General features: G+C 33.7%; 1 protein-coding gene across 2 annotated transcripts in view; it reads left to right on the forward strand.

Moving 5' to 3' along the window:
- Nucleotides 1–12,058, forward strand: part of TFAP2D (transcription factor AP-2 delta) — a gene marked incomplete at its 5' end in the record, with an annotated part of 52,556 nt that overhangs the window by 25,278 nt on the left and 15,220 nt on the right. For both annotated transcript variants that reach the window (XM_084891317.1, XM_084891316.1), the window contains 2 exons: nucleotides 3,727–3,868; nucleotides 8,210–8,323. In XM_084891317.1, the coding sequence (XP_084747443.1) occupies nucleotides 3,727–3,868; nucleotides 8,210–8,323 (256 nt within the window). The remainder of the gene's footprint in view (nucleotides 1–3,726; nucleotides 3,869–8,209; nucleotides 8,324–12,058) is intronic.

Genomic DNA, 12,058 nt, shown 5'->3' on the forward strand with positions numbered 1-12,058 from the left:
TGTTTTGTTTTGTTTTTAATTGATTTCAGAGAGAGAAAGGGAAAGGGAGTGAGTGATAGAAACATCAATGATGAGAGAGAATCATCTATCAGCTGCCTCCTGCACGCCCCCTACTGGGGATTGAGCCCACAATCCAGGCATGTGCCCTGATGGGACCTCCTGGTTCATAGGTTGAGGCTCATCCACTGAGCCACGCCAGCCAGGTCCCTGTGGGCGTTTTAATCCACCACAGAGACAGAGATGCTTGTAGATCTTTATTTTCACAAACTAGTCAAATAACCTAGCAATTTATTCATAGGCTTTTGTGATTCTGACATTTCTATGTTTTTTAAATCTGTTGACTCTAACATATCTGCTGTACAGCCTTTAACTATAGATTTGCCATCCTTACTGAATATCATGTGTATTTTGATTCACAGATCCACTTCCTCATTCATTCTTGGGTCCTCAACACACAAAGCTTTGGTGGCAGGATGTACACATTTTAACTACATAGCAGAGTGTCTTCACTTGCCACCTCTTTTGATGTAGCATCACTGTACATCCAGTAACAATGTTACATCACAAGCAGGAGGAAGCAGTAAACAGAACTAAGGAAGGAAGGATCTGGCTGTCAGGGTAAATGTAAATAGCAGCTGTTCCAGTCAAACTGTTTTTAAAGCGACCACATGGGGAGAGCTTTGCATAAAATGGGCCAGAACTGCAAAAGTGACTATACTATATGCCATTATAACATCCTTTTAAGAAAATATCTTTGTGCCATTTTTTTTTTTTTTGCCAAATATGAACGCATTTCCTCCATTAATTGGTTGGGGTGATAAACTGCTGGTACTAAGCATTTTAAAAATATGGCTTATACATTTCAGTGTTATTAAAAATTGTGATCCTTCAATAACTAGCACTACCCAGATTAATTGGTATAGAGACCCTTCCCATTTATTTTTTTTATTTTTATTTTTTTAATATATATTTTACTGATTTTTTACAGAGAGGAAGGGAGAGGGATAGAGAGTTAGACCCATAGATGAGAGAGAAACATCAATCAGCTGCCTCCTGCACACTCCAACTGGGGATGTGCCCACAACCAAGGTACATCCCCTTGACCGGAATCGAACCTGGGACGTTTGAGTCCACAGGCTGACACTCTATCCACTGAGCAAAACAGGTTAGGGCAGAGACCCTTCCCATTTAGTTATGTCACCTTTCTATTTAAAATGAAGGAAAGAGAATGATGTTTTCTAGAACATGAATATAAAAAAATCTTACCTAAGATTTATATGTTGCAGCTGCATTGAAACAGAATACAGGGATCAAGATGGGATAGTTCACCAAACATTGTCTGGTCTAACATGTTTATCTCATGGTAATATTTATACTCTGTATTGAACTAGACTATTCCAAGACCTAGAAGAGGACTTCTCATATTGCAGAAATAATATTTTTTTAAAAGTTGTTAAACACTCATTGAATGGGTAAAAAAAAAAAAATGAATGACAACATTAGTGTCTATTGGTAACATAAATAAAAATTAAACACACTTGCATATATATGAGTCTAATTTTAATGCTTGTTTAATATTTGTACACATTGAAACTTCATAACAGGATATTAACTAATCTGCATATAAATGTATAATACTTTTCTGTCAAATAAACAGAACAGAACCCCCACCAGTTTCTCTTTACTCAGTAGGTATAAATCATAGAAATAAACCAATGCTCAATAGTTTTTAACCTTGTTCCTCATTAATATACATCAGGGAAAACTTTTGAGATAAAAGCTTTTAAGAAAAGACTATAAACAAATATTGAACCGGTTTAATTACATAATGCTGAAGTCTTTAGGGGGATGTATACAGAGGTTTATAATTTACTCTGAAATGCATCAAAAATAATATGTATTGATGAATGAGTAGAGGTAAAGAAAGGTGAGTGGATATTGATAAAGCAAGTAAAATATTAAGGGTGGACATATGACAATTCATTGTCAAACTCTTTCAACTTTGCAATATGTTTGAAATTTTTTATAATTAAAATGTTTGAAAAAAAATTCTTATGAATTTATTTACCTTTTCCCCCTGTAGCTTTTTTAGTTGTAATAAAGGCAAGGTGTCCAAAAATAATTTAAGATAAAATTACTCTTAGGATTATATTTTCTCAGTTCTATATTATCCTAAAATATTTTCCTGCTTTTTTATTATTGGTGATTTTCATTGTCCTTAATTATAAATGAGTTTCCCAACCTAAAAAATTATTATTTCTCATTTCCAGAGAAAATGAATATATTTACTGAGCAAAATATATGAAAGTTTCATTAATATTAACTAGCCTCTTAAGTATATTTACTTTGTATAATTATACACTATTCCTACTCTATAATAATATTAATCATTTTTACTTCTTTCTGGTATTAAATTATCCACTACTATGTTATTCTGTGAGTATAAAGCAGGATTAAATCCATTACATCTTAGACGGTTACTTTGGCTAATCACCATGCAAACATCATATGATTTGGACATCAAGCCTGACTTTAAAATTTTTCATGGAAACATTTGATTGACCTGGTGGCTGTTAGATCACCTCCACCTCCTTTAAACTTATGTGAAACACTTTATCTCTAACACTCATTTGATACTTGTAAGACAATAGCTTGTATTATATATAATGTCAACTATGTCAACAAACATGTACATATTATAGATATTACTTCTATAGGTGCAATATAAATTATAAAGTGCTAATAAGGTGTTTTTATGTTTGTTGTTATTGCTGCAACTAGTATTTGGTATGATTGTCACCTTCCTATAAATAGGGATAATCTTGGATGTCCCCATTACTCTTATCTACTACTGTATCTTGAACAAAGTAGGTAGTGAAAGCTTGACTTTTAAACGTTTTTAATGGTTGAGAGTTGGCTTGATTGAGCTTTAAAAATACTGCTGTTTTCCAGACCAAAATCCATCAACAAATCTTTACCAATAAACAATTTTTTTGCCCCATTTCTTACAAATGTACTTGGGTTTAAGATTTTATGGAAGAACCAAAGTTATTTATATTTTATTATACTGATGAAGCTTCAAATATTTTGTAATGTACTTAAGAAGCATTGTACCTAGTGCTGTAAGTACTGAAGCTAATCATAAAGCCTGATAACGCTACTACTGTAATGATGCAGTATACTCTCATTAACAACATACTGATATAAAACCAATAGCATTCATTTATCTCACTTTCCAAAGTGTTCCAGCTTCTTTGAAAAAAATCATTTAGACCCTTTGCCAATATTTTGATAGGTCCCCTGGAAAAGATAGCTGAGTATTTGGGATATACTGAGAATGGGCTGTAGGTTGAGCAGCAACAAGAATGACATACCCAAGAAGCTTGTTCCTAAGGGCATTAACTAATGCCCCTGAATCTTAGATGTCAGTCTGGCTGAATGGCCAAACCTCAAGAGGGGTCAAAACTCCTAGACTGGGGTTCTGGGTTTTTCCCTTGATTTCCCACATACCCCTACCTGGTAAGTAGCTTTTGTTCTTCGGTTTCTCCTCATCATACCTATCCTACCCCATCCCGCAAAGGTCCTTTCCCTTAGATTGTTTAGAATAAATAGGAAAAAATGATCCGTCTTACCACAGCCAGGAATGAGGCTTGAGGAAACTATAAGGCATTTCTCTTCCTAAGTTTGGTCAATCCTGAGAAACTGACTTTTCCTGTCTGCCAACAGGGGAGGCTTTACACTTGGCTCGGGATTTTGGCTACACTTGTGAGACAGAATTTCCAGCCAAAGCTGTAGGAGAGCATCTTGCCAGACAACATATGGAACAGAAAGAACAGACAGCAAGAAAAAAGATGATCCTAGCGACCAAGTAAGCCAATGGGGAAGAACTCTGTGTCGCTTTATCCTCGGTGTTTCATTTTCTATGAAGGAGGGAGGCGCTCAGAAAGAGAAAACACCTTCACATTTTCGGGTGGCTTCGTTGTGCATATTCTAAAGCAGAGAAATCCTTCTCCCTGTCTTCCTTCCGCAGGAATGGTTTTATAACGGTTCACCACTACCACCTCAGCCGCCATTAACATTCCAAACACAAGTCCATTTTCTTGGGGGAGTCCATCGCTCTGTTGAGTGTCTGGGAGTCAGTGTATTCAAACTGACGCTGGGGTTTTGTTTTCACAGGAATAAATGTTAAGAGGACTCGAGAGAAGAGAAGTACTTGACTATTTGTCAAAGTTATGCTAAGACATCTGCTGTAGAGTAGTAGATTCAACCAGGAAGTTGTATTTTCTTTCCACCTGGGATCTAAATCATGTATATTATTTTAGGTGACGTTTTGACCTTTGACTTCATAAAATATTGTGAAAACATGCATTTTTCTTTTATTCTTCTGCCCATAGCTGAACATTTGCAGACCGTTAAAAATCAAGCAAAAATTTAATTCTCTAGTTTCAATGACCTTCTTTTACAGGAAGTACACAGACCATAAACATCTAGAAATTAGAACAGAGCCCATATAATTTTTTTTGGTTATTTATATCCATCTGTATTCTTATTAGATAATGTGAAACGAGAATTAAGAATCTGAGACAATCCAGTTGATATGTCTCTGTGGTTGAGCATTAACCTATGAAGCAGGAAGTCATGATTCGACTCCCAGTCAGGGCACCTGACATGCAGGAGGCAGGCAGCTGATCAATGATTCTTTCTCATCATTCATGTTTCTATCTCTCTCTCCCTCTCCCTTCCTCTCTGAAATCAATAAAAATATATTTAAAAGAAGAAGAATCAGAGACAATGCAGTTATACAAACAAATACAGTACTAATAGTCATCAAATTAAGTAGATAAAGGATGTGTAGGAATAACACTTTTTCTGCAACTTACCAATAGATCCAACTTGTGTTCTGAGTAGTTTCTACTTCACTGGTAGTAAAGCATTGGCTGTTTTTAATTAAAATACTCAGAGTTGAAATTAAGCAGCCTACATAGACATTCTCACAAATCCATTCATTCCCAAGAGTTTGACAATTGTGTCAAAATATGTACAAAATTTAAAATTCTTTGTATGAGAGATCCAATTGCTGACCTGCATTGGCTTACATATTTATTTTTTATCTCTATGAATAACAGATTCACTTGTATTTTATTATATTACCAAATATATAATTGTATGAAGGCCTACTGATTAAGTGTCATTAGCCTCCTGATTCCTCTTTATTTCTAGTGCTTAGTTGATTAACCAAAATACTTTGGTATAATTAGATAGTTATTTATGAGGAGAGATAGAAACAATTAGAAAATTTTTGAAATCTAAAAAGTAATAGACAAAACATGTATTTGATTTATGGAAACACATTTAAACATCTTCCTTAAATTTAGAACTAAATATGATTAACATTTGATCTACATAAAAGTAAAGCAAAATAGTTAACAAGTTTTAATTGAGAATTGCCATACCATTAATCATCAACAGGGGAAATATAGAACTTTCAATTCAGTCATCAGCTAAAAATTGTGTCCTTAAGAACAATGATGTAAGTGACAAAGTTAGAATTTATGATTCACCGAAGATCATCTTTTGTTACATAATTCATAATGTGACATTTTGTTTGAAGAAATAAGAATATTTCTTATTGTAACTTCATAAATAAAATTTTAAATAAGAATGAAACTAGGCATAAAAGTAATTTTGTGTCATAATGAGATGATGATGATAATTGCCTACAGAATATCTATAAAATTGTCATCTTTTTTTAAGTCTAGAAGCTGTCCTAAGTCAGTGAATTAAGCAGCAGGTTCAAATATCTACTACTGAAAATTCTGAAACTTCTCCTAATTTAGCTTAATGTAATAAATTAGTTTGCTCAATTATCCAAATAAATCTCTTATCATAACACAAGAACTAAAGCAATGTTTCAAACTTAATTTTAATTTTAATATGTTTAAATCTAATAGAAAAATTTAAAAAACATATCTTTAAACAACTCCAGTATGTTTTTATAATAATGGATCATATTGATGGCCTGCCAGATAGCAATTCATTTTGCTAATTTGAAAAATGATAGCATCAGTCTGTATTTGAAACTTTAGTTAGAAATTTGCTTAAAACAGAGGTAATAGAGCCAACTATTAAGTAACACAAAGCACAACAGATAATGATGCCAACAGATATCATTTGATGCCATTAAACACTTACCTTGAGTTGCTATTTATTAAAAATAGTTTACATACCTGAAAGTCAGCCAACTGAGTCTAACTCAGAACAGAAAAAGTGAAAAGTTCAGATCAAATATTCTCAATTGGAAGTACAAACATGCTGTTGTGAAAACATGCATTTAGAAGTTGTTGTTCAGAGACTCAGCCAATATCTGCAGGGGCCTATGGAGGAACCTGTTTTCTTTAGGGCAAATAAAGACTTACCTCTGTTCATTGATTTTTCCTCTCCCCATGATCCTCTTTACTTTCCCCTGTGTTCAAAACGAACAAGGCAAATTCTGTGAAATGAAGCAATATTTGAATACTGGCTATAAACATGAAGCTCATCTTTCATTAAAAAAATCTTTGTAAGAATTGAATATATTTTAGGCACCTAATAATAAACAAGACTCCACTTATTTTTAACTCAGTGATAAAGTATGTGTACTTCAAGATATTTTGTCATTTTTCGCCCTAGCCAGTTTGGCTCAGTGGATAGAGCATAGGCTTTGGACCAAAAGGTCCTGGGTTCAATTCCATCCAAGGGCACGTACCTTGGTTGTAGGCTCCTTCCTGGCCTGAACCCTGGTTGAGACTCATGCAAGAGGCAACCAATCAATGTGTTTCTCTCACATTGATGTTTCTCTCTGTCTTTCTCTCTCCCACTCTCACTAAAAATCAATGGGAAAATATTCTTTTCTTTTTTTTTTTTTTATTGATTTTACACAGAGAGGAATTGAGAGGGACAGAGAGTTAGAAACGTCGATGAGAAAGAAACATTGATCAGCTGCCTCCTGCACACCTCCTACTGGGGATTTGCCCACAACCAAGGTACGCGCCCTTGATAGGAATCGAACCTGGGACCTTTCAGTCCGCAGGCCGACGCTCTATCCACTGAGCCAAACCGGTCCCGGCGGAAAAATATTCTTGGGTGTGGATTAACAACAACCACAAAAATGTATTTTGTCATTTTCTAGTAGTTATTTGTTAATGGCACAAATGCTTTGGGCAGGAATTAGTGGCTGGGACCATGGAATAACCATCACCTGGAATACATTGGCTCTTTCATAATTGTCTTTGGCTACATGGATAATTATTGTCAGGGCTACATGGTTACATTTTATGACTGCCTACTGTTAATCCAGACAAGTAAATCTATTCACAATCATTATCCCTTGACTGTGGAGTGGCTTCACGTTAGAAAACATATTCTTTTGAGCAACTTCTGGGGAGTCCTTTCCTTCACTCTTTAGCTACTGTGTTGATCAAGTGTTTTGTTGCCATTGTTTTAAAAAACGTTTCGCTTCTTTAGAATATGTCCTTTGGAATATGTATCACAAAGCCTTTACTTTTATACAACATATATGGTAATGTGGCAATTAAAACTGACACCAATGATCAGAAATCGTAATCATTTAAAGTAAGAAAAAACAGCAAGCAAATGCCCTTACATGGAGCATGACAATCATTTTTTGTGAGGCTAGTCGATGATATAGTGCATAAGTAACCACATCAAATATTAAACTATGAATTTAGTCTACAATAGTCTGAATTGTAATGAAATATTGGGAATGGGGGGATTTTCCAAAGTCATGATTTTACTTGCATCATGGCTCTGGAATAAGCCTATAACTTGATTTAAACTTCTTTACAGATATGATATCATCTCAACATCGTATTTTAATTTAAAAAGTAATGATTGCTCATAATCCTCTCACATAGGTTTTTCCCTTGTCCTGAGGTTAACCCATGAATATCCACCATAACATTAACCTTGGTTTTATCAATGCCCCTAGACTGTTGCTCACTGGGAAAGTTTATGATCATACTATGTTGAGAGCAACACTGCCACTGCAAACCTCATCTGCATGTTGCGGATAGAACTTCACAGGTTGCTTTATGAAATTGTGTCTAGTCCTTTAGTAAAAGAGAAAACAAACCTTTCATAAAATACCATGGGATGAAGTTAAAGTCCCCGTTTCAAGAGTTTAACTTTAACTTTGAACCTTTTATTTTAGACAAATTTGTAAAGAATTCCAAGACCTCCTGAGCCAAGATAGATCACCCCTGGGATCTTCCCGACCCACTCCAATTCTAGACCTGGACATCCAGAGGCACTTAACACATTTCAGGTAAGACGGGATTTCTAATTGGCTCAGACTCTCGTTTTAAATTTCAAACTGTCTTTGCTAATTGTTCAAATTGGACTAGACATTTTGTGTTCTTATCACAATTCCATTTAGAGATCTCACATATATGCATATGGTGACTAACTGAAGTTTTTGAAATTCCAAGCATCTAAGATAAAATTGTAACAATAACTAATGCATTTTAGATAAGAAGATTTAATATCATTGGTGATTATCGTATCAAGAATTTATGGCTTTAAAAGTAGCCACTATTGTTTTAAATAATCACACTTTAGATTAGGAGCCTGAAGACCGTTAAACAGTTCTTTCCCTTAATTAGGTAAATTGTTGAATGAACAGATGATTTGACAAATGAATGGGATATTATAGACTGATTTTCCAAGAGTATAATTTCTGATAACTAGAAATGCAAATGGTTCTTAAGTTAGTCCACACTAACATATTTAAAGGACCTAGAATGTATTATTAAAAGCATATTTTGAATTTCATATTTGAGAGGCTTTGGAGAAGAATAGAATATTTTTACTGGTTAATTCATGCCCTGGATGCAATGTGGAAAAGAATATATAACTATTTAGACACTTTCCAATTTATAATTTTAGGATTCTGTGCCTACATGAGAGTTCTCATCCATAGAAATACATTTATTCTCTTTTAGCTAGTATCATTTAGCTTAAATACAATGCTAAGGAAAGAGTAATATACATTAAATTTTTAATACCTCTCAATGATTATAATGATGTTCAGGAGAATACCCCATTATAATAAAAAATGGGTACTTAAATAAGTTAGAATTTTATCTGCAGCATCAGAAACATAGAATATTGTTTTGTAATATCACAAGACTCCCCAAGATATAATAGACACATCTCTGAAGACTAAATTTAGGATTTATATTCCAAAAATGCAGAAAATATAAGTCATAGTTCACAGGACTTTTCTACTATGACTCAACTGGATTAGTGAAGGTGAGTATTCTAAAACTGGAAGGAAATTCAATGCTTAGACATGTAGGACAAAATACTTTGGAGTCAATAGAACCATCTTCAAATTTACACTCTTACACATTGGAGCTGGGTTGTTTGGGGTAACTTTTACACTCTTTCTAAGCCTCTCTTTCTCTGGCTGTAAGTGAAATAAGAACCCCTCCATTGTATCATGGTAGTGGGCTAAAATGAGAAAAATGAATATAAAGTAAGCTTTTCTATAAATGATGTATTATTTACCAGTGACCCAAATTTAAAAGGTACAGATAGCTCCCCTATTTTATCTGTACAGATATTTTCCATATTTTTATTTGTGTACATACTAAAAACATCTATAGTTTTTACAGAAGTTTCAGTCAAAACTTAACACTTTTCATGCTAATTTAATTATGAATTTAAGGATGTTTAAGGTACAAATTTACTCTAAGTAGGAACTTACTGTTCAAATACAGAGAACTGGATCTCTATGTCATGTCTACTAGGTTATTTCCAGTATAGATGCTGCAGCCTTCATCAGACAGTGAGCTCAAAATAAAATACAGCATCCATATGTAAATCTAATATCAGCTACAGTGTGAAATAAATAGCCAAGTCATTTGGTTTGCTAATGTGTTGATACTTTAGTCATTTAACAACTTAATGCCACAGAACTCTTTAGAGAAAACTTTTGCTTCTAACTTAAGCTAAATGTTACCCAAATGGGTTTTAAATAATCTTATTTACACGCCCATGCAGAATATGATAACAAGCTAGTCTGGTATCTCCCAGAGAAGAGCAAAAGATATGGTAAATTGCTTCCCCAATTCTCAGTTTTAAAAAAAAGGAAAAGAGAGATTAAATTCGAGGTGTAAAACTCAAGATCATCTGTGGCTGCAGATTCTCAATTACAGCCATAACCATACCTTAAAATGTTTAACACTAAATAATGTATCTATTTATAAAAGTGTGATCTATAAAATTTTGGTGTTACTTATATGTTGAGTATTTTATCAGAAAGTTATAAATTCCACTTATTATACTCCTTTTAATGTTTGCTGAATATTTAATTTATTTTTCTTTAATTATACTCCAGAGTAATTATATAGATGAAATCTTTTGATTTTATAATGGGAAACAGTATGTTGTTAGAAGTCTCTTAACCAAAATTTACTTTATAGCAAATTTCCTAAATAATATCTTTTTAAAATTGAGGTGAAAATCACATGACATAAAATTTACCATCTTCACCATTTCTGAGTGAGCAGTTAAGTAGTGTTAAATATGTTCACATTGTTCTGCAACCAATCTTCAGGACTTTTTCATTACACAAATGAAACCATGACTATTAAATACCAATTTCCCATTTCCTGCTTCCCCCAGCCCCTGGCAATGACCATTTTACTTTCTGTCCCTATGAATTTGGCTACTTTAGATGCCTCATATAAATAGAATCATGCAGTATTTGTTTTTCTTTCACTGGCTTATTTCACTTAGTATAATGTCCTCAAGGTTTGTCTATGTTGTAACATGTGTTAAATTGAATTCCAAGACTGAATAACATTCCATTGTGTGTATATGTGATATTACACTTCTTACTTGAACTAAATGTTACCCAAATGAGCTTTAAATATTCTTATTTACACCTCCATGCATCCAGCAATGGGCACTTGGGTTTCTTCCACCTCTTGGCTATTGTGAATACTGCTGCTGTGAACATGGGTGTGCAAACGTTTCTACAAGATTCTGCTTTCAATTCTTTTGTATCTATAACCAGAAGTAGAGTCACTATGTTATATTATAACTCTCTTTGAGAACTACCTTACTGTTTTCCATAGTGGCTGCACTGTTTTATTTTCCCACCAACAGGGCCCAGGATTTTATTTCATTTCTCCACATCCTGTCCATCACTTGCTATTTACTTTTTTACTTTATTTTTGGTAGTATTTATCCTAATAAGTGGAAGGGGATATTTTATTATGGTTTAGATTTGCATTCCCCTTATGATGAGTGATATTAATCATTTTGTCTTATGCTTGTTGGCCGTTCTGTGTCTTCTTTGGAGAAATGTCTATTCATGTCCTTTGCCTGCTTTTTAATCTGCCAATTTGTTTTTTGGTTGTTGATTTTTATTAGTTCTTTATATATTCTGAATATTAACCCCATATTAGACATATGATTTATAAATATTTCCTATTGGGTAGGTTGCCTTTTTATTCTGTTTATTGTGTCCTTTTTGTATAGATATACAGATGTTTTTGATGTAGCTAATTTTGCCCATTTTTACTTTTATTGCCTCTTCTTTCTGTGTCACATCCAGGAAATCATTGCTAAATCCAATGTCACAAAGCTTTTGGCCCACTGTGTTTTCCTGTAAGGGTGTTATAGTTTTAGGTCTTGTGTTTAGGTCTTTGCTCCATTTTTGAGTTAATTTTTGCATATGGTATAAGATAAGTGTCTGGACTTCATTCTTTTCTATTTCTTAAATTACACTAGGTCTCACTTAACGTCCTCTATAGGTTCTGCAACTTTAAGCAAAATGATGGATAATGAAATCAGTTTTACCCTAGGCTAATTGATACAAACAAGAGTTAAGTTCCTATGGCTTCTCATCAACATGATATTGAAACTATGTTATTGCAGGACCTGCTGTATATCCTTTTAAACAAAAGACTTAAACATGATTTAAACATCTCCAGTTTGAATTCTCCTAATGTAAACTGGATTTAAGTGGGTGTTTTTGTTTTCACTGTGC

Source organism: Pipistrellus hanaki (assembly GCF_964339955.1).
Source record: "Pipistrellus hanaki genome assembly, chromosome: 7".
Taxonomy (NCBI): domain Eukaryota; kingdom Metazoa; phylum Chordata; class Mammalia; order Chiroptera; family Vespertilionidae; genus Pipistrellus; species Pipistrellus hanaki.